General features: G+C 50.3%; 9 protein-coding genes across 9 annotated transcripts, besides 1 other annotated feature; 2 read left to right on the top strand and 7 right to left on the bottom strand.

Annotated features, from left to right (window-relative positions):
- Positions 1-46: 46 nt before the first annotated feature.
- NFIA_090570 (Zn(II)2Cys6 transcription factor domain-containing protein) lies at positions 47-1848 on the bottom strand (the record flags this gene model as incomplete). Its single annotated transcript, XM_001260995.1, has 3 exons — positions 47-294; positions 366-1232; positions 1341-1848. 3 exons carry the CDS (start codon positions 1846-1848, stop codon positions 47-49), a joined length of 1623 nt encoding a protein of 540 aa, XP_001260996.1.
- Positions 1849-2325: 477 nt separating this feature from the next.
- Positions 2326-3101, bottom strand: NFIA_090560 (YbhB/YbcL family Raf kinase inhibitor-like protein; the record flags this gene model as incomplete). The annotated part of the gene is made up of 2 exons (XM_001260994.1): positions 2326-2897; positions 2963-3101. 2 exons carry the CDS (start codon positions 3099-3101, stop codon positions 2326-2328), a joined length of 711 nt encoding a protein of 236 aa, XP_001260995.1.
- Positions 3102-3294: 193 nt separating this feature from the next.
- NFIA_090550 (putative MFS efflux transporter) lies at positions 3295-4973 on the bottom strand (the record flags this gene model as incomplete). The annotated part of the gene is made up of 3 exons (XM_001260993.1): positions 3295-3669; positions 3755-4663; positions 4725-4973. The coding sequence occupies 3 exons, from the start codon at positions 4971-4973 to the stop codon at positions 3295-3297; spliced, it is 1533 nt and encodes a 510-aa protein (XP_001260994.1).
- A 366-nt stretch (positions 4974-5339) lies between these two features.
- On the bottom strand, positions 5340-6815 carry NFIA_090540 (putative citrate synthase; the record flags this gene model as incomplete). Its single annotated transcript, XM_001260992.1, has 4 exons — positions 5340-5481; positions 5540-6289; positions 6348-6545; positions 6604-6815. The coding sequence occupies 4 exons, from the start codon at positions 6813-6815 to the stop codon at positions 5340-5342; spliced, it is 1302 nt and encodes a 433-aa protein (XP_001260993.1).
- A 558-nt stretch (positions 6816-7373) lies between these two features.
- On the bottom strand, positions 7374-7935 carry NFIA_090530 (GFA family protein; the record flags this gene model as incomplete). The annotated part of the gene is made up of 3 exons (XM_001260991.1): positions 7374-7454; positions 7517-7725; positions 7815-7935. 3 exons carry the CDS (start codon positions 7933-7935, stop codon positions 7374-7376), a joined length of 411 nt encoding a protein of 136 aa, XP_001260992.1.
- A 1160-nt stretch (positions 7936-9095) lies between these two features.
- On the bottom strand, positions 9096-9986 carry NFIA_090520 (uncharacterized protein; the record flags this gene model as incomplete). Its single annotated transcript, XM_001260990.1, has 1 exon — positions 9096-9986. The coding sequence occupies one exon, from the start codon at positions 9984-9986 to the stop codon at positions 9096-9098; it is 891 nt and encodes a 296-aa protein (XP_001260991.1).
- An 860-nt stretch (positions 9987-10846) lies between these two features.
- NFIA_090510 (uncharacterized protein) lies at positions 10847-11461 on the bottom strand (the record flags this gene model as incomplete). The annotated part of the gene is made up of 3 exons (XM_001260989.1): positions 10847-11089; positions 11145-11263; positions 11320-11461. 3 exons carry the CDS (start codon positions 11459-11461, stop codon positions 10847-10849), a joined length of 504 nt encoding a protein of 167 aa, XP_001260990.1.
- A 2966-nt stretch (positions 11462-14427) lies between these two features.
- Positions 14428-16348, top strand: NFIA_090500 (fungal specific transcription factor domain-containing protein; the record flags this gene model as incomplete). The annotated part of the gene is made up of 3 exons (XM_001260988.1): positions 14428-14723; positions 14796-15233; positions 15283-16348. The coding sequence occupies 3 exons, from the start codon at positions 14428-14430 to the stop codon at positions 16346-16348; spliced, it is 1800 nt and encodes a 599-aa protein (XP_001260989.1).
- Positions 16349-19181: 2833 nt separating this feature from the next.
- On the top strand, positions 19182-21631 carry optB (small oligopeptide transporter, OPT family; the record flags this gene model as incomplete). Its single annotated transcript, XM_001260987.1, has 2 exons — positions 19182-20892; positions 20964-21631. 2 exons carry the CDS (start codon positions 19182-19184, stop codon positions 21629-21631), a joined length of 2379 nt encoding a protein of 792 aa, XP_001260988.1.
- Positions 21632-21807: 176 nt separating this feature from the next.
- Positions 21808-21870: part of a microsatellite that runs on past the window's edge.

Raw genomic sequence — 21870 nt, 5'->3', positions numbered from 1 at the left:
GTGAAAATTGATATTGATGAAATCTTTCAGGCATTTCTTGAAGAGACTATGCCACTATGTCTGCCTCAATAGACAAGTATATCGCTACAGAACCCACTATCATCGTCACCTGGTGAACAGCCTCATCCTCATCATAAACAGCTGTAATCTCCGATCCGTCTCCATCATCATGCTCAGCCTTCCACGCGAAGCAGATATTGTCAGCATCTGCTGCGTACAATACCTGATGCGGCGGATGATGGCCAATAGTCCAGTCAGCCTTGCGTACAGCACTTGATGCACGAAGAGACATCTCTCCTCTAGCGGAACACAGAAGCCACCGACCATTAGAGGACAATTTTCTTCGGCCCTGAAATGGAAAATACCACCTGCGTGCCTTCGGTTGCTCCCATCGGACGCAATTTCCTGCCCGAAATCAGGCTGGAGATGCATATGATCATGTAACTCAGGCAAAGCACCCTCTATCAAACGAGCGTCCCCGGATATGAGGTCTTCAAGTGTTGTGATTAAACTGTCAATGCTGACAACCACCACCATGAGGAGGTTAACTCGTGTCTTGGAACAGAGGGCACATTGCAGAATAGTTTCTGCCAAATGTTGGACAACTCGCTGAGAGCCCAAGATGGAATCAATCGTAGGTGATGGTCCTGGTCGAGAGGTACATATGTTTATACGAATGAGCTCTCTGACGATTTGTTCAGGGCACTGACATTGACACTGGCGACCTGTCGCGGTACTCACGGGCGCGAGGCTCGGAGAAAGGTTATTTTTTGGAGAATCAACGTCATTCGCACGCTTCCAAGCTCTCGAATGGGCACGCAGATTGGCTTGTTCTGTTGCAGTCCAAGATTTTCCAGACAGTGCCTCTGCTATCGAGAACTGCTGAGGCTTGACTGAAGCACCTCTCCTGAGAAATTCAGAATAGGAGTCTTGGATCGTCGCAGGACACTGGGCACTGCTGGTAACTGCCTCGGTGGGCATGGGGTCATCTGCGAAATAAAGGCTCACCGTCGGTGGATGATCCTCTCCTACCGGTGACGACGTGGGAAAGCTCTTGAGCGAGGACTCCGAATCATTGTACCCCTGTTTCGAGACAGCCATTGGCATATCATTCTTGGGGTTTTCGAGCGCCAGCGCATCAAAGAGATCACTCTCCTGGGCAAGTTCGGGACCTTGCTGAGAGAGAAATTCTTGCAGCCAGCTGTCAGAGGAGAAATCGACGGCATCGTTGACTATAGGATACATTTTTCGTCAATGACTTTGCCTGGTTACATATCTGAGAGAGCGTAGACTACCTGCAAATGATGGCAGTTGATCCCTTTCGCCAAAGGTCGGCGTACTCAGATTAGTGTCATCGAGGGAGATGTCGTCTAGCATAGTCTGGTCGACGGCAATGGTGTTATATGCTACTGTTTCTCCAAGTCTCTGTGGGAAGTCGTCTTCATCGTCCTTCTTATTGTTCGCCTGGCCTTCCTTTGCTTTTTTCTTGGAAATCGGCGCCTTCTTGTCTCGTTCGTGACGCCGAGCGTCGACGCGTTGCGTATCCGGCGGAAGGCCGGCGTATTGAGACTCCCTCCTCTTCGCGGGTCTTCCCAGTCGTCGAGACATGCTGTAGATGCACTCGATGTTATGCTTCAGGCACCTTCGGCAAGATGGCTTTTCATGACTACAGCGTATCTTGGCCTGTTGACATGCGTTGCAGGTCGAACGCACTTTGACGCTCTTGGGAAGTCGATCGGGGGATGGCTTGGACTGTTTGTCTCGGTTCATCCCGACGAAAGAAAGGCACGACCGAGAATGTAGATACTGTTCTGGGAAGTAGGTGTCTTCCTGTTCGAGCCAATTCATTCTCTTACCGTGGTTTGTATATACGAGTGGATTGCAATTTGGCTCTGACGGTCTTCCGTGCGTCGATGGACTAGGACGTCTCTTGCTATTCCCATTCCCTTAAGCCGAGACAATTGAGGGCGCGAACAGACCATGAGGTAGCATTGGCACTGCAGCCCTCTAGCCATTCATGTTACATGGTTCATGTTTCACGGATGAGTGGATGTGGAGACTTGGACGACCGAGGCTAGTAATTCAACATTGATGGCGATACTTGCATGGCCTGCGTGTGCGTTGCAAGTCTGCTGTGAAAATTGTACTATGCTGATGTGTGCTGATGGTTACACAGAGCAACGTCTCTACTTCTTCTTGCATATCACGTTTGACAGGGCGTCCAAAAGCAGTCTGACTTGACTACTTCTCGAATTTGATTCGCTTCATCGAGCAACGTAAAGTCCCAGCTATGGACTTGGTACACGTTGACTGTCCTACATGAAATTATGTGACCACCTGCTGTTGATCGACCTCGTAAGTTGCCTCCATGGGAATGAAGCCCGTGCTCTTCGGTTCCTCAGTCCTGCATGGGGCCGATATGAACCACGTTGTGGTGGGCACCAATCCTCCCGACGCCGTTGTTGTCGTCGTTGCCGCATCATTGTCGACGTAGAAGAAATTCCCTGCCACAGGCGCTCTCAATCCAGCAACTTCGACAAACTGTTTGATATCAAACCCTCCCCTCCCCTCTCTTGTCGGGGGGAAAATGTGCCCAAAACATTCCGGGAACACATAGTCGGGGTCCTGTTCGTAGAGAAGATAGACGTATCGGTGGCGTGTATACGGTGGCGATTGGGGAGCAATGTATTCCGCTCCAGTAGAAGTCCTGTTGACTAGCCATCCATTCTCATTTCCATTACAGTGACTCGTAGCAGATGCCGTCATGTACGGCTGGTACCAATGTAAGACTGTAGTTGAACAGCTTTCCAAGACCACGTCGATATCGACGAAGAGGAGGAGGTAGGTGCGAGCGGCGTTGAGGTTCAGAGTGCTGATACACGGTATCGGGAGGGCATCTGTTTGTTGCCACTAGCATGAGCTTCATCGTTCATGTTAGTCACTGGAATCGTGATGGACGTACCTGGTTGTTTGATCGTATCGCCTGGGGAGATCCACGGGGTCGAGGGGTATCGCATCTGGAGAGTGGGGGTTCCCGGTGGTAGAGCCCACTGTGCTGAGGATATGGCTGTGAATAGGATAAATGAGATAAATGTGTTCATGATGAGTACAGTCTAGACAAATAATGCTCAAAATCTTGATAGATCGACTACCTGTCTGCTCGAAGAGACGGAGACCTGCCAGATGAATTTATACGCAGCAGGATGCCAAAAATACCGCAAAGAGCGCTGTGTAACTTAAATACTTCCGGGAAATAATAGCCAAGTATGAATAAACCGTTCAGATGCGCTTTACTCATCCAGCAATTGCAATTTCTGCAAACCGCCTACGTCTCCATACCAATCCTTTCCAATAGACTATCCCCAGCAACGGGCTCACACTCAACATCGCCCCCGCCACAGCCCAGTACGTAGTCCGATTCCCCCATTTCAGTATCATCGGATGGATGACGGACGTGGCGGCCGCGCCCAGGAAGCATCGCACGAGGTTATTGGCCGCCATGGCGGTGGCCGGCGTGGAGTAGTACAGATCCACGATGAGGACGTTCATCACGTTGTATGCGGCCGTGATGCAGAACGAGATGAGGAACACGAGGGCCAGCGCGATGTTCAGTGGCGGTTTGCTTTCTATCAGTGCGCCGTACCAGGCGACTGAAAGTGCTGCTGCGACCTGCTACTTATCAGCACGTTGCAATTGCAACTGCAACTACAACCCTGGTGAAGTATAGGAGATGAGGAGGTGCAACGCAACGTACCGTCATAGGAAGCCCGATCTGCAACCGTACTCTCTCGATGGGAAACGCGCCATGGTCTTGCTTTTGGTCTTTGGAGATGGGGTCCCCTGTTTTGCGACGGAGGCGGATGTAGTTCCAGTCGACGATTAGGCCGTTGAAGGTTGCGCTGAGGAGAGAGCCTAGGCCTGCTGGGATGAAGCTGAGGCCGATGCCTAAGTCGCTTAGTCCGTAGATTGCTTTGAATTGGGAAGGAATGCCGGCTGTGACGGAGTAGTAGCTTGCGAAGACTATGCCGTTGGCGACGACGAGGGGGCCTGTGGGGAGTTGGAAAAGGAGGCGGAGTGTGGACAGGGGATTTGGGAAGGTGGTGTTTGGTTTTTGAGGCCGTGGATGGGCGTCGCGGCAGGTGTCTGGGGTGCCTTCGGGGTCAGAGTTGGAAGTAGCAGTAGTCTGTCGTTTGTGCCACCGGTTCCAGACTGATTGATTCCATCCTGTAGCTGGGATTGACCCGTCCCCGACAATCGCGCGACAAGTCTCCGGGAAGAAGATGACTAGTGGTATGACGAAGGTTACCGCAGCGAAGGCAAGAAACCAGAATATAGCCTGCCAGCCTAGGTACTGACTCAGAAAACCGCCTAGAATTGGGCCTAGCGATGGAGCGAGGATATTGCCCAGCGAGGTGATCCCCATGTACATGCCTCGCTCGGCGGATGTGATGACGTCCGCTGCCACGGCAGAGGCGAGTGCGACAGTGCCGCTGCTTCCACAGCTCTGTACGGCACGGAGGGCTAGAAGAGCGATATAGTTGTGTTGGAGTGCGAGGGCAATGTTGCCGATGATGTAGATGACGAAGCAGAAGATGTATGCTGGGCGTCGGCCGGCTTGGTCCGCGAAGGAACCCATGAAGGAGGGAGCGAGGCCTTGACATATCTGTCTTCATCAGTGATCATCACTTGAAAGGACGCGGAACCCAATCAACTAGGAGTGATACCATGTACGTAGTAATGGTCAGGTTGATCTGAGAACTGGTGACATGTAGATCTGCCGCGATGGAATTCAGAGAGGGGTAGTAGATGTTGGCCGAGAAAGGTGAGAAGCTCGAGGCCAGAGCAGCTGCAAGAATGATGAGGCGTTTCTGTCCATTTGTGAAGACTGAATACCGCTGTGATGCTGCATGAGAGGAAAGCAGAGGTGTTGATTCCGTGGCTGGTGGTTGAGAGATACTCGACCGCCCTGTCATAGTGTGATATTCTGACTACGTATGAACACATGCAGTATATATTCTTTGGTAGAATCGTTATTTTTAACTGTTTTGGGCCTCATCTTAAGCATAGTTCTCTCTATCTAAACGCTCAAAACTACGAGAGTCCGGCGCATTTCAGTCATATTAACCGGGTGACTATACGTATTCTACGCTTCGATATCCGTACGTGTCAGTTTTGAAGACATCGACCACCTTTTCTGATTATGATAAACTACGCATAGACCTCGCTCACTCTGGCTATCCGGACGTCTGCAATCCGTCTTCATATCTTTGGCAGGGGCTTATCCTCTTTGACTTCCCCGGTATAGATATGAGACGGCCTGAACAACTTGCCGCGTTTCACTAAACGTACTTGAGGTCAGAAACTCGCCGATATCTTACCGATTCTTGCAAAGACTTACACATATACTCCCGCCAGTGTGCCATTACGCCCATGATACGCTGGGACATCATGGCGGCCGGAATCAGTTCTGGTTCAAACCCTCTGCAGACACCCTTAGCCAACGTGTTACGTCTCCAGGCTGAACTCAAAGGACTCTTACATCCCGGTAAAGACAAAATTCCCGTAGAAGTCAGCATTGGGGTAGAGTCCTCTGCTCCTGAAATAGCCGTCGGCCGAGGCAACCTGCTCTATCCGTTCGGCGACTTTTATGAGACTGTTCGAAGAGGTATCCAAATCCTTGAGAATAGACCTGATTGGAGCAACTCTGGGATCCAGCCCCTTGTACGAGCGATGTCCGTATCCGAAGAGTCTTCGTTTGCCCTGTTTCACCTCTTCGATGAACTTGGGAACCTTCTCTGGCGTTCCGATCTCCCGCAGCGCGAGGTTGGCTGACTCGGTAGCACCGAAATGAAGTGGCCCAAATGCTGCCCCTGTTGCTGTTATCAGACACGATATAGGGTCTGTGAGAGATGATGTTGTGACCAGTGCTGAAAATACAGACAGAGCCATGCCATGGTCCGCGTTGAGCATGGCAAAGCGCCGGAAACATGATAGCTTTGTGGGATCTGGGCGTCCGGTAGTTTGGTCTACCAGGCCCGCCATCTGGAACAAATTCTCCAGGTAAGACTTGTGGCGCGAGGGTTGTGCAAATGGGATCCCTCTTCGATGGCAGTTTACCAGCCCGAAAACGACCGCGTAGGCTGCAACGGTTCGAATGATTGCGCGGTCGACCACATTGCTATTGCTTTGATATAGATCGGGTTTAGTTGATGCAGGTATACTCTCCGGGGCGTATGCTAGACACGCTGAAAGTCCGGCTAACATGAGAGGCAGGGGTGAGGTGGTCCTTCTGTATGGTTTACCTTGTTAGACTGGACTCGAAGCTTCTGCTGACATGGATAATTCACGGCAGTGTTTCTATGGTCCTGTGCACGCTTTTGGGAACCATAGTCATTTCCTCAGAGAGCTTCCGGCTCAATTCCTTCTTCTGCAATGCTGTAGGATAACTCCCCCAGACAAGGAGATGCAGCATATCCTCGAAATCGCTGTCCCATAGCTGCTCCAAAGTATACCCACGAAATAAAAGGAGTCCCTTCTCATGATCGCTAAGAAACGTCAGTATGTCAGCTGTATCATTTCACATAGAAGTTCAGAGCTCCGCACGAAAAACTTATCCTTGTTTCCACGACAGTAGTATTCTGCAACCCGGGGTCATGCACGCGTAGTCCACTGGCAACTTGATCCGCTCGGTCTGCGCCAGCCGCTGGGGCTTTGATTCTCTTGAAGTCCATCGCTGAGACTGCATTTCGTCTGATTGGGATTTCATACTCCGCGTTGGTGCGCGAGTCTCTGATGTAAAGGGTCCCCGATGACATGGTGGCTGTGTTCTGAATCCATTTGAGATGCTCCCTTGGTCAATGTGCTCCTTTTATAGTAAAGGTATGTATATAAATGTGCCGATCAAGCCATAGCTCAGGTGTGTTGAGCACGTCCTGAAGGAGGATGGGAGCAAGCAAGCTAAAGTTCCGCACTTTGTTCCGGGCATTAGCAGGGAATTACACCAGAATCCGCTTTATTATTTTCCCCAAGCAACTTGTCAGCCATGTTTGCACTGCTTGCTGAGTATTATCCACTGATTGACTGAACAAATAGAGTGCCTAAAGTTCATACAACACAGCCTGAAGAGTTTACTCAAGACAGAGTAGATTCAGAATGGCAACTGCGACACATTGGGTTCTGGAATTTGGAATATATATTTAGTTAATACAACACGCTTCGAAACATATGAGACCATTTTTTCGATGAAAGTAGTACCGTCCCCTGTAGCAACAAGGTGTCTTCCAAACCCAAACTCCATTCTCGTATTGCTGAGCTCGTCGTATATTAAAGTGGTTATTCAGTCTGACCATGAAAGATTCGTGTTTTCGTCCCATCTATTGGGGCATGTGCTCGAAAGGCTTGGCCAGGTGCTCCTGGCAGAAAGGAAGCTTGCCAACTGTCCAGATTTCCGTATCCTACCAGGGACACATGTAGTTAGCATATTTAATCCGATAGCCCGCCTCCTTAATGCACGCACCGGCTTCAGATTCTTCTTGATGTCGGTGTCCAGGGTCCCAGCCTTGATGGCGATGATCTCTGGGGCAGCGTCCGGGTCGTGGGCAATTGGCGAACCGCATTCCGAGCAGAACATACGATGAACAGCCTTTCCAGAGCTTCCATTCTTAGCGAAGCTCTTGATGGGGCCATTGATCTTCAGCTTGTCCTTGGGGACGACCGCAACAAGCGCTGCAGAAGGGTGTAACCATTAGCAAACAACGATTATACGTTAATGTCTCAAGAACCAAAACGCAATAAGAATAAGATTGACAACGTACAGTACGTCGAACCAGTCTGACGCTGGCAGTCATCGCAATGGTCGTATCCAACCAAAGCGGGCTGATCCACATCAATAGTGTAAGTGACCGCGTTGCAGAGGCAGTGACCAGTAAGAGGCATTGTGGCTAATTCGACTGATAAAAATTGATTGGAGGAAAGGTATCACGTTAAGAGTCAACAAGGTGCTCAAAGTTGAGTACCTTTGTAGAGAAATGGCGATGAAGGGGGTTATTTATACCCCCAAATCTCCCCTCCTTCTCCTCCATCTGATTTGGAACCACCAGCCATTATTATGACAACCACTAGTGGCGTCCCCTATTCAATGATGAGCAAATGAAGCTTATGCCGCTGGTCAATTGAAGGATCGGCCATGTTTGGCTCTGGGAAGAATGATGGAGGAGGGGTGCCGCGGTAGAAGCAGAAAGAGTTGCGTCACTGTCGCGCCGAGCTGTTCGCTTTCTCTCCTACTAACCAAAAAGCTCTAAGTAGCGCATTCTAGCTCCTCTGCTGGATTGCCATTTGGCTTCTGATTCGGCCCTGATATTGAGCCATTTGACGGTATTTGTCACTGGGCATCTTTAGTTCAAAGCTTCCGTGGAGTTGCAATCAATCTGCTGGGGCTGAAGGAGGGGCAGCGACCAGCAATCGGCGGTATGGATCAGAATTATCGACAATAGACCACTGCGGGGACCACATTCTACTCGGACATTATGACATTATTTCAAATCGACAGGACAAAGTTTCATTCTCAAATATCTCCGTTGACCCGACAATGAGCTCTGATTGGCGTCCTTTTACCCCTGTCGGGATTCCTAAATCCTAGCCCGCGCAAAGATTTGTCACGCTTGCATAAACAGAGACTCGGTGACAAGCAGTCCAACGAGCTGAAGCAAGACAGCAAAGCCACTAATACCTTAATATTCACACTTTGAAGTATCTGACTAACGATAGATCGAGCCGGTCCGCTTGGAGCTTCATTTTCCGAATCGGGATGCTCACGCTTCCTCCAGGTCAATTGGCTGGCAACCTAGCCCGGACGCAACAATGCACTACAAATTCTGTCCTCTTAAGTGACTCACACCAGTCTATCTCGAGTCTCAGGAGACGGAGTACCCAGTAGTACGAACCGAGACCATCTGGATTGAGGCAAGATCTGGGCTCGCGCATCACCTATCTATACGGCTAATAGCTTCCTCCATCGGTGGGGTATTGCAAGGGTGAAAATAAACACGACCACTCAGATGCGCACAGGGGTTTTCGATCAGATTTTGTCGATCTTTCTATTCCAATTCATATAGTGTTTTGCCCGGATACGACGATCGGCGCGAGTGCCTCTCCTGATTCTGGGATACCCCTGTACGCTGCCCCGATATACTGGATTCAGACACGCCATTAATTTGAATTTCCGGTGTTGCCAGGCCCGATAGTTGTCCAGGGCGTAATGACCCAGGAAGTTCGTTGGCTGATGGGAAGGGATTTTTTTTATTGGCTGCACCATTCGGTCCATGAACCTGCTGCCATTTTTCACGGGGCGAATGCATTGTTTGACCATGCTCCAGCACTGGTAATTCAGCGGACGCTACTGAAAATCTATGCGAAGACGAGGTCGGAGAACCCAAGGAGACAGAGTTGCTTTCCGCACGTTCTTTCAGAAGATTTGCTTTCATGATCAGTCGATCGACCAGCGTTGAATGTGCTTTCTTCAGGGTCTTTTTGACAAAGCTCGTGGCCCAGATCTGACATCGCATCTGGACGTCCTCCCGCAGGTACAATCCCTCCCGGGGGGCCTCTGGTAAGCCCAGCTCGATGGTCTCGCGAGGTTCGCCCGGCATATTCCCGCAGACAGTCCATTTATCACGAATATCGAGTCCCGTCGGTGCGTAGACATGTGTTTGCAGGCCGCGTGGAAGATCATGGAAACAGCCTTTGTAGGTGACATTGCCTTGAAGAAGCCCTCCAGGTAGATATGAGATTCTGTCGGTCAATTCGTACCAAATGGTGTGGAACTCGTCTGCGGGCGCGAAGCTGGGAGGTTTGCATTGAGCGAAATTGATGACCAGAGGATTCAGCTCTATCATCTCCTTATGGTTATGCAGTGTCTCCACAACTATGTCTCTGCTGATGTACGAGGGGAGGGGCGTAATGGTGGTGAAAACAGTCTGTTTGACCATTGTGCTGACTGCTGACGCCTTCCGAAGAAAGCTACTTGGTGCCTATGCGAACTTTGATATCAACAAGCAAGCAGTAAGTCAGGTTATATCAATACAGCAATCACAGTGCACTAGGGATTTGAAATCTTTCCGTCGTGGAATATAATCAAGGAAGAGCAGTTTACACATAAAAACGTCAGAAGCCCAGATTGTTGGGTCTTCTTCAGCCTTCCAGCCTTAATAATAATTGCCGAGTATGGATTATGTGGCTTGGTTATTCTGCTATTTTTACCATTTCTGTGAAACTGAGTTTGGAGCTGGCGGTGCTCACATGGCACCAGTGAGATGCATTTTTGGCCCCTCCCAACCCCGCACCGATCATTGATAGGAGAGGCAAGTCCTGAACAAGCCACGGGCGTTCTGAATCATCGAGTCATTACGAAAGTATACTCTCCGTTGTTGAACAGAGCAATTCAGCTGGACAGTGCTTCGAGGCTTATCCATCAGCATCTGTGTCGGCTTATGGAACTCACCAACCAAAACTCTTCTTTCGTCTTGGTGCCCAACGCTAAGGCTTGTCTAGAATTGCATGAGGGTATGAGACCTAAATTCTGGCAATTTTTAAGGCTGAACTATAGAACTATGTATACTCCGTACTATGAGATGAATCATTATTTCTTGCGAAGGGTTCAGACGCTACTTGTCATGCCGTCATATCTCGAAAAGAGGTCCAGACAACGCCTCTCCTGAAGCCACAAAACATCCGCACGGTGGAGTCTCCAGCCCCCGAAGATCTCTCCTAATCATTCCTGACTGCTGACTCTTCTGACATGCTCTATCTTATCGGCAGCGCTCTAGATAATAGCAGTTTGTCAGTCTGATTACCGAAACCCCAACCCGATATTTCCGCTCACCTGCATCTGAGCCGCCATCCCGCCCGAGGGGTTCTGGCCTCCATACACGAACGATTCGGCTCTCTGCGCTTCTCGTGCATCATCCTTAGTCACATATGCATCAACGCCTGCGTTGACGGGTGGAAGGCCCAGTGCCTCGTTGCGGTTGGCAATGGAGCGAACTTGAGCGGCGACGGAGCCCGCACCAGGTGGCTTGTTAAACGCACGACCCTTGAAAAATCTATCAGAGCCATGGAAGAACAACATCAGCGAGTGGGAGACTGACCTCCGTAGCTTGGATCTCTCGTGCATCCTCCTGGGTGATATGACTCTGCGGCTTCCTCGAGACCTCATCCAACTTCGTGTCAAAGTTCATCTGCCGCATCGCCAGACTCTGCGCCGTTGCTAAAGCGCGATCAATATCGGATGCTCTCCTGTTTTCTACTATCGAAAGAACTAACCTGCAGGTCCTCCTCTCACAGGCCCTTTGCCCGTCAACTCGCTCTCCGCTTGTGCTATGACGGAGACATCTTCGGGTGTGATGCGCTGGCCAACCTCGGCCGCGCGTTTGAGTTCGCTAACAGAAGGGAGATCGAAACTCATACTTATATTACAGTTAAACAGATAGTGACCTATACAGTGAATATTAAAATAGACCTGGTAGTTGTATGTTGTTTAAATCTATGTGTCGCCTCAAGTTGGGATGAACGAACAGTGACTGTGATGTCACAGTGAGTACATCCCGCCATAGAGCACAAAGACGGCAACAATTGCATAACAACAGCAATAACAATGCACCATTTTGATATTATGCTTGCCACCTTAGTCATAAGAGGTAGTTTACAGGAAATCGGTTTGTTTCTGATGAGCCCTTCGTCGAGAGTACTATTGAAGATAACCATCTACCCAATCGGCTTCTAGCGCTGGCAAAAGGGTAGTTATTGGTAGTTTAGATAGAGTCTGGCGGTGCACTATGTACCGGAGTCTAACGATGTACGCATTGGCGGTTGCTTCTTGCAAGATGGTATCAGTGGATCTCTTAGAAGAACGGGCATATAGAGTACTGAGACGAACAGGAAAGCTTCGATCTATTCTGAGCGATCGATAGTGATTCTTGATCAAGATAACCTAGACAGTAGGTGTCTCCATGGCCGTATGCCAAATCGATTACCAAACAGGCTCCAGGTATAGCAGAAGTACTGCAAATCCCACCACTTAGGCGATAGCAGCCAAAATTGGAAGTGCCCCCGATGATTTCTATTGGAGGCTCTGTGCGACTCAGCCACGAGGATAAGTAACCTGCCCTCACAGTCAATACCAAATTTCGGCTCGCCGTAAGCTATTGCGACACCTATAACTGTGAGGATCTAATGTTCCGCAATAGTCGAGATTGCGGGACCCAAGTCCTATTTCTGGAAAAGAGTAGTAGGATGTACTCCTCGATATGCACAGTGAGTTGTCAATTGTGACACAGCAACAAGGTGTCCGGTTCATGGGACAAGCTGAGTTGAGACATCCAAATCCTAAACCAAGCCTTGTTCATGGCGAGTCGTATCCGTCATCTGGTAGGTAATAGTACCCAATGCGTCTCGTCCACATATGAGACTGTAGGATCCTCAGTCAGACAAAGAAGTTCAAGGTCCCTGTAACCGTGATATCGACATTGTTACCCTTGAGGATCCCCGCGGAGACTTGCATCGAGTATCACAGCGTCGCAGGCTGAGAGAGAACATTTGATGGCATGTCAATTGTAGAGGATCAGATGCGATTGAGGTGTGCTCATCCTACCCTGGACAACCACACTCTTAACAGTTCAGACGGATCGGGCATCTTGAAGCCATGTTGTCCAACATGTTCCATTAACAGATGTAGGGCTTGTGTGACAGCTGAAGTGCTGCATTCAGACATGTGACAGGTGGCCAAGCTGTATCCATTCAGCAAGACAGAGGAGAGCTTGGAATCTTGGATTACCTGCACACTTGGTTGCAAATTCATCTTAGATTAGACCTCTAGCAGACTCAATCAATGTAGACCTTCCGGACGTCCATTGGACATGTCGGGAACATGTTTGCTGATGAATCGCAGGCAATCCTGCAGCATCGAAGACAGCCAAATTTGGTAAGCATGGCAAAGGGCTTCAAATTTGGCCATAAACTCTGTCAGTCATTATACTGTGGTAGCAGGATCGTCACTGATAACAACCGAATGTCCAAAGGGTCTGGCGCAATGCCCCCGCCACAGTGGCTTTGACCTGGGCGATGCGCACATCAGTAGGCACAATGCTGAATTGCTTGAGGGGTGATCAGCCCTGACGTTCCTTTTTATACAGTTGCCGGGGCGTTTAAAAGAGAGGAAACCGAGCCTTGCGATCAGATTCGCTATTGAGACTCATGAATCCCAACGGTACTATGCTGTTGTTGCTCGGTGCTCCTTCTTCTGGGGAAAAGCCGGAGGGCCAATCGGAGCTACATATCTCCGACCCGACTGCTTATCTCCGTGCCGGTTCCGGGCCTGATGCTAGGGTATAACTATAGCGTCATTGTCAACAAAACCGGGTAGAAGTTCGAGAAAAGGGATACCTATGAGTGAGATGGAACGCCGAGTCATGGCTTGAACTATTATTTTTGAGAGTTGTAATAGGCTTTTAGAGGTCAGATCTGAATCGCGTAGACCATAAGATCCGTAATCACCACTTATATCCCCGAATCCTCGTCTAGGAAACGTCTCGTGTTACATGAATCTCTCCAATAACTAGTAGTAGCCTCGCTAAAGGATGGTATGGGACGCGACTTGCTAAGTGAATGTTCAATCCCTATCCTAAGACTACCTTAGCCTCAGCCCCAAAACTCGCCCAAGCAGTCCTCTTCCCAGTTAATGTCAGTCATCGCCAGCAGTCCTGAGGTTTTCTCCACCAGTCACGGACATTATGGCACTATCTCCGAAGGCCCAATCTTCTTCAACTCGTAGCTCTTCTCGCCAGTCCAACTGTCATCGCGAAGAGTACCAGGGAGAGAGCTCCTTTACACTGTCAGTGCAGGAGCAGAATGCAGAGTCCCTCTTACGTTGCTCCCGATACATGCGAATGATAGCAGATGAAATGGACCCCCAGTGAGATTCCTCACCCCTTCTCGAACATTCCAGGGTGGGTTCCATGAGCAACGCTAACAAAGAAGCTTATCTTAGATCTTCGCTTAAGCGAGCCAAGAAAGCATGCACGGAGTGCAGACAACAAAAGGTAAGCCTCTGCTTACTGAATGCTGGAGTGCATGGCCTGCTCCAAGTGTTTCTCCATGACTAACTAATAGTCAAAAGCACAAATGCGATGCGTACTTGAACCCCGAGCAGCCTTGCACAAGGTGCCGAAAGTCCCAGATTAAATGTGTCATCTCGGACCCTTTTCGAAGGGAGCATAAACGCCAGTATGTTTTGCGCCACTTGTGTGGTTTGTGTTGACTGAAGGCTGACGAAATCTACGCAGGCGTCGAGCCGAACTGGAACATGAGACGAATGAGCTCCGTCGACAGTTGCAAGCTGCACAGGCCCCAAACCATCATGCTTCCCCCATAGCCATGCTCACAGCTGCAGCAGAGATGGGAGTGCACTCTGCAAGCAGCGAGGTTGCATTACGTCTGCCTACCCCTTCTGCTACTGCTCTTCCTACTCCGCCGGCTTCTGGTCCTTCTCCTTGTGCCGCTGCTCTTCCTGTTCCATCGTATGCCCAGCAACTGCTATCCTCAGCAGGTCTAGGAGAGCCTTTAGCCCAAGTGGATATCGAGCCGGACGATCATCGCCTAGAGCCGACCGTTCCTCGCACCTTGAATAACGTAACAGTGAAAGCAGCGGAGATCGATGATCTGTTCCAAGTGTAAGTCAATGACAGCAGTAATTGGACGGTGGCCCACCAAGTCTATTTACAACGCTGATTGCGATGCTACAGGTTCTTCCGTGAATACTCGCAATTCCTTCCCATCCTCGATATCGGACTGACCCCCAACGCATACTACACACAATCTCCTTTTCTGTTCTGGGCTGTTATTGGGGTTGCGTGCAGGTCTTACCCGAAAAACCCAACTCTACTGACGGCTCTCTCTTGGGGCATTGTTGAGATGGCTTTACTCTCAGCCTTGTCAACCACACCATGGCACACTGTTCAAGGACTGCTGCTGCTTCTCACATGGCCCTTTGCAAAGGACAAAACCCGGTCAGATGTGATGTTCACTTTGAGCGGCATGATGCTCCATATTGCCATGCAGAACGGCACGCACATACCCATGTCCAGCCATGAGTTTTCTAGATTTAAAACGTCCACGCCGTCCGAAACTGATATGGTTCGGCGATCGGAGCTTTGGGCACATTGCGTGATTGCTTATCAGAAGTAAGTCCTTAACCCCGATGGTTGGCCAGCGTTGCTCACAGTAGTATAGCTCTTGCATTGTCAAAGGGCAATTAGCTCGTACTCTCAACGATATGCACCAGGAACTCGGGCAGAGCCATCGCTTGTTCCAGAGAGTCGCTCCAGGATTGGTGCTGAAGCTCAAATGCTTGGACCTGGTAACCAGATGCAGCGCGGCAGTAGTCGAAAACGGCGTGCGAAATCTGTCTTTGGAACAGGAGCGCTCGTTAGATATCATTCTCCGCACATATGAGAGCCAAATCACAGACTTGGAGACCCAGTTCACTTCCGGTATGACCCAGCTGATCTATTCGAGAATGAGCAGCGCTGACACACTTACAGCAGTTGACAGATTCCACGTAGCTCTATGCCGCTTGAGTATTCAAGTCTTTCATTTCTACAAGACTGAAACCCTACCTTCAACCGGCGCCTTGCCGCGCCTTTTGGCCGCAGCTTGCCGAGTCATTGACTTCGTCCAGTCCTTAGGTCAAACACCCGGCCGCCTGGTGACTACCCCGGTCCAGATAAACTTCGGGCTTCTCCTCGCTTCAGTGTCCCTGCTCCGCATACTCAAACTATACACATCGTGCGATCTGGATCTCGAGCGAGCCAGAGCCTCGTTCTTCGCCGGTATCAATCTCGCAAAGGAGATGTCCGTCCAGCAGAACGATAGTGCCGCCAAGGCCGTCTTCATCCTGAACCAGCTTTGGAATAGCACCAAGGCCTACCGCAAGCCCGATGGCAGCGGGTATACATCCCTCCGAGTGCGGGGCCGTCTTGTTCTCAGTCCCGTCCTCGACGCGGTCTGGTGGTGGCGAGATGAGAATGAGCCACAATATCGTACTATGTATCTTCCGCAGGGGGAGGCCGCGGATGGTATTATACCTCCCATTCCTGAAACTCGTCCCGCACAGGCTGATGACCCCATGATTTCAGGAGTTGAGAGCAACCGCGACCCCTCCAATGCAGCCGCCGGCACGATGGTCAACTCCGCGGACAGACAGGACTCAGTTCGTGCCGACGACCACTTCCTCGCTGATTTCGAGTGGGCCTTGTGCGAGGATGAATTCTTTTTGTCTACCGGGCCGTATACCTAGAGATCATCAACGGTATTCGAGGCGTAAGGTGGGACCTTTCGGAGGGATAGTGAACAAAATCTCCTTGGCATTGGTCTTCAGGACTTACAAGTTAGCAGTATTGCCCTGAGGGAGCATGTTTTTGCAATCGGCGGAGCCTTTTTTTCTACCCAGGAAATCTTTTTGTCAGAGTACAATAATTGCCAGGTTATTTCCATGTCGATAAGAGTCATACTAGCAACAGCAATAGCAATAGTCAATAATGCCCGATAAAATCATTGTCTTCTCCTTCTCAAGCTCAACCTCATAGTATTGCCGAATAACCTCCGCGGGAGTCCATCCAAATAATCCTGCGTCTCTAGCGCAATCCCTCCTGAAATCGAAGCCAGATCTCGCCAGAGACTGCGATTCGACCAATCAACCAACCAAAAAGAGATTTTTGTACTGTTTCTAAATTGTAATGATGGTGATTCAGGAAGATGTCTTGCTGACACATACTTTGACTCCATCGCGGACGTTGTGTTTAGGATCAGGACCATCAGAAGGGCATCCTACGCTTAAACATAACCTTGATAAGATGCTCCACTTCTCGCCCAACTTTGGTTGATTTAGTCCACCGGAGCTAGTGCAGATGAAGCAGGAGGTTAAAAGGCATATATCCAGGGTGATATGGTCTGTTGACTCTGTTCCTTATCTGCGTCGCTTGCCATGGACAGAAACGGCCTTAGCGCCAGGCTAGGTCGTTTCGTCCTATGGAGAAAAGGCAAGCGTGAGAGCTCAGAGAACGCAGAGATACCACCGTAGAAGGTCTAAGCGATTATTATCTTCGGCAGCTGGCCAGAGGAAGGCCCTTATCTTGACCTTTGCGTATCCATAATTTGTGTCCACATTTGCGTCAAACTAAATGTAGAATTTATGCTGGTTCGTGGACTTGTGAAATTTCTCGGACCTTGACAAGAAAGGCACGGAATACTCTGTACACAGACGCGCTTATAAACTTACCTCGGAAAGTCAACGATTGGGAGGGGAAAATTGGTCTGGAATCGAACAACAGGAGTGTACAAAGAAGCATAACAATCAGGAGTTGTCCTTGTTCTCGGCTGAAGCAAGGGTCAAGTAACACCGGGGACGTGGCCACCTGAGAAATCGCCAGAAGGTAAGTAATGCTATCGCATAATAAATTCCTTGATTCATATGGGGGGAGGTTACAGCAGTCGAAAATCCCAAAGACTTATCCGCTGCGGCCCCATTTTCCCCCTTTTTTAGGCGTCCAACAGTCGAAGGCCAAGTTCCTCGGGCTTTCCCGCTCCTAATTCTCGACCGTCATTGGCGGCGGTTATCGTTGGCTTATCACGGACAAGCCTCAAAGGTGGCCCTGGGCGAGCGCCGCAGCAAGCTTATCATCTGTCTTCTTCCAAGCCAATCCTCCGCATCCTCCTCCGATCCTTCCCATGGTCCCATCAATCCATACCCAGTGCCATATCTGAGACGCTCTTGGGCTTCAGATAAGCGAATGTTGCCACCGGAATCAGCGATTCTGCTCCCCATGCTAATCTCGTCTGTCCAGAAGCCACATGATCCTTTGCTGTGTGGGTATGGAAATGTTCAGAAGCAAGCCAGTGGCTACTGTGTGATGCCGAAGACCACGCTACCCCGGATTTGGCACATATGGCCGGTCTAATTTGGCACCAGCCAGCCCCCCGCCATCTAGTCTTGTCTTTGGTCGCTTGACTTTAGTGTAATCAAAATAGCCCCGAAGTATTGCCTTCTCCTGATGTCGATCGGGGCTTAAGCGACAAGGCCGCAAGAGGGATGTAGAATTCGACTGGTCCTGGCTTTTACCCCACGGTCAGTGATTGAAAGGCAACCTGGGAAGAGGGGAGAATGTGAAAAACCAATTTGATTTGAGCAAAGGCGCCGTCGAGTATCCCTGAGACCTTGTGCGACCTGGACATTGGTTCGGACTTCCGGCGGGGCTATCAGAAGCCGTTCCAACATCTAATGAATGCGGAGTTGATACTAGGGCTCCCGCTCGCTGCTATCAGTATTGGACAGCTTCTGAGCGTTCTCATTTCTCGCTTAGCCCGTCAGTCTCTCTGGCGCCACCAGCCCTCCAGAAATAAGAAAGAAGAAGGTCTGGTTGCGCCGCTTTCCAGCCATGGCAACAGGGGCGCTAGTATAGCTCCGTGACTGTCTCACTGATAAATTGCAGTCTAGGTTCATGTCCTTTCAAGGATAAAACCCAAGACTGCCAACCGGTCGGGTTCCTCCAATGGGAAGCTATCATTGTCGAATCCTCCGTTTTCACACGTGTCGAGGATCACTTTGGAATGGCCCATCCTAGAACTAACAATCGATCAGACCATGCGTTTGTTAACTGGTTACCTATCAGGGTAACATCTGACAAGAGCAAATGACTTACTCTCTCGGTGGCGGACGGCGGGACCCATCCCCTCCTTGAGATATGATCTTTGAGTGGCTGAAATCATAGTAAATGAAAGTATCCAGAGATAACGTGGCGGGTTACCGTCGGATATCTAATTGGAATGGGGATAGCGAGTCCTGCTGGGGTGATGGTTCTCGACCGCGCACCACTCTCACTTCCTTATATAACGTGACCCGCTGCATCTGCTTCGCGTCCGACCTTCCTCCCCCTTCTCTTCCTCCTCTCATCCTTCTCTGATCATCTAATTCTCTCCCCTGTCGATCGTGTATGGGAACAACCTGAGGTGGATCCTTCTCACGACGGCGCTGCTCCACTATTACTGCTTCTCTTATCCTTTGCAGACATCTTGCATTGAAGATCTTCTTCTGTTATCTGCCACAGACTCAACCGTTCAGTCATCCTCTCAGGATGAAGGAGAAGATCGTCGAGCCCACGGTCGCCGTCAGCGACAATTCTTTGGCGGACGAGACGGCGCCCGATGAGGTCTTGAAGCATCTCAAGCATATCAAGGAGCAACATCAGTGGGATCCCAATCTCCCTGACGATGTGGTCGAGGAGCTCGATGAGGCCTTGCACACGGACGACAAGGGCGCTCGTGTTGGCGTTGCCCACGAACTTATGGATAATTCACCCTACATCGAGGTTCGCTCCGCGGTTCCAAACTACGATGAGGGTGGACACACAAACACAATCCGCGCCTGGACTATTGGCTTGGTGTTCGCCACCCTTGGTTCAGCTCTCAACATGCTGTTTTCTATGCGCCAGCCGTACATCGTCATCCCCTCGTACGTGATTCAGGTCGTCGCCTACCCGGTTGGAGTGGCTTGGTACAAGGTAATGCCCAGCAAGCAGTTCAAGTTCTTTGGCATCGATTGCAACCTCAATCCTGGACCGTTCAGCAAGAAGGAGCATGCTCTTATCGTCATCATGTCCAATGCTACCTTTGCTGGTGGTGCTGCTTATGCGACGGATGTGCTGCTCGCTCAGAGAGCCTTCTACAAGCAGCGGTTCAGTTGGGCTTTTGAGCTTCTGTTGTGCATATCTACCCAGACTCTAGGATTTGGCTTGGCCGGTTTCTTCCATCGGTTCCTTGTCACGCCAGCCGCCATGATCTGGCCCTCTGTCCTCATTAACTCTGCGCTCTTTAATGCTTTGCATGATCGCTCAAAGCCCGATCCCCAAAAGGTTTCCGGATGGAAAATTGGAAAGTACCGCCTTTTTCTGTACTGCATGATCGGATCATTCGTCTGGTACTGGTTCCCCGGATACATTGCTCCGTTCTTGAGTGCCTTCGCTTTCATCACCTGGATCAAGCCCCAGAACCCGGTCATCAACCAGCTCTTTGGTGGTTGGACCGGGCTTTCCCTCGTTCCCATCACTTTTGACTGGACACAGGTCTCTGGTTTCAACTTCAGTCCCCTGATCTCTCCTTGGCATGCGCACATGAATACTCTGATTGGTATGGTGGTATTTTTCTGGATTACCACAATGGGCCTGCACTATAGTGGTATGTGGTACGGCAAGTACTTGCCCATTAGCGACTCGAACAGCTACGACAACACTGCCAACCGGTACCAAGTGTCTAAAATTCTCACCCCAAATTTTGAGTTTGATCAAGCCAAGTACGAACAGTATTCGCCTCTTTTCCTGTCCACCACGTTTGCTCTGAACTATGGTTTGAGTTTTGCTACCATCATCGCCGTGCTCCTTCATACTGGGCTCTTTCATGGAAAGGAGCTTTGGGCGCGGTTACGCAAGTTCGGTGAGGAGGAGGAAGACGTCCACGGGCGTCTCATGTCCCGATTCAAGACCGTCCCATTGTGGTGGTATGCCGTGCTTTCACTGGTCATGATCGCAATAGGTCTAGGTGTTGTACTGGGCTATCCAACTCTTTTGACCTGGTGGGCCTTTTTCGTCTCCTTGATCATCGCCGCTGTGTGGTTTGTGCCCATTGGTCTCGTACAGGCGACGACCAACATTCAGATCGGACTGAACGTCATTACGGAATTCATCATCGGTTACATGCAGCCGGGACGCCCTATGGCCATGATGCTGTTTAAGACCTACGGGTACATCACCATGTCGCAGGGCCTGTATTTCTGCCAGGACATGAAACTTGGTATGTCATTTATCAAAACAGAATAGTCGTCGAACTAGCACGAGCATAGAGCTGACTTGAGTACAACCTAGGTCACTACATGAAGCTCCCGCCTCGCGTGACCTTCGCCGGACAGTTGGTTGCCTGTTTGTGGTCCTCCATCGTCCAAATATGCACTATGAACTGGGCACTTGGAGCAATTAAGAACGTCTGCGACGCAAAACAGGCCAACCACTACAGCTGTCCCAACGGCCGCGTATTCTTCAATGCTTCCATCATTTGGGGTGTCATCGGCCCCTCCCGCATGTTTTCACCCGGTCAGATATATTCCGGCCTCATGTGGTTCTGGCTCGCTGGCGCCATTTTGCCCGTTGCCATCTACCTCGGTGCTCGCTACTGGCCTAAGAGTCCCATCCGGTACCTCAGCGCGCCCGTCATCTTCGGTGGTGCGGGACTGATTCCCCCTGCGACGCCACTGAACTACCTCAGCTGGGGTATCGTAGGTCTTGTGTTTAACAGATACATCCGCAACCGTTTCCGCGGATGGTGGATGCACTACACCTACGTTTTGTCAGCAGGATTGGACGTCGGCCTGGCGCTGTGCACCATCCTGATCTTCCTCACACTCCAATTGACTAACACGAGTTTCCCAAGCTGGTGGGGTACCAACATCGCCGCTGACACCATGGATGCCTCTGGTAGCGCCATCCAGATTGTGTTGCCAAAGGGTGAAACTTTCGGTCCCAGCTCTTGGTCTTGATGCCGTGCAGATGGCACGTCCACTCAATCATGCGACCTACTCGATACAGGCGAAGCAATGTTTGTCTGAGTTGTGGAGGTGTTTGTGGGGGCCTCTGTGGTGTTCTTCTATTGGTTTTGTGTCTTCCTGCCTGGCTGGACATGCAACCCATGGCATGATAATAATGTGATGACTTACGATAATGCTTGTATGGAGCTACTTCAAGGTCATAATATTCATAATCTGACAACGATAATGCT

Source organism: Aspergillus fischeri, genomic scaffold, assembly GCF_000149645.3.
Source record: "Aspergillus fischeri NRRL 181 1099437636264 genomic scaffold, whole genome shotgun sequence".
NCBI classification, from domain to species: domain Eukaryota; kingdom Fungi; phylum Ascomycota; class Eurotiomycetes; order Eurotiales; family Aspergillaceae; genus Aspergillus; species Aspergillus fischeri.
This window is presented reverse-complemented; position numbering and strand designations above follow the sequence as displayed.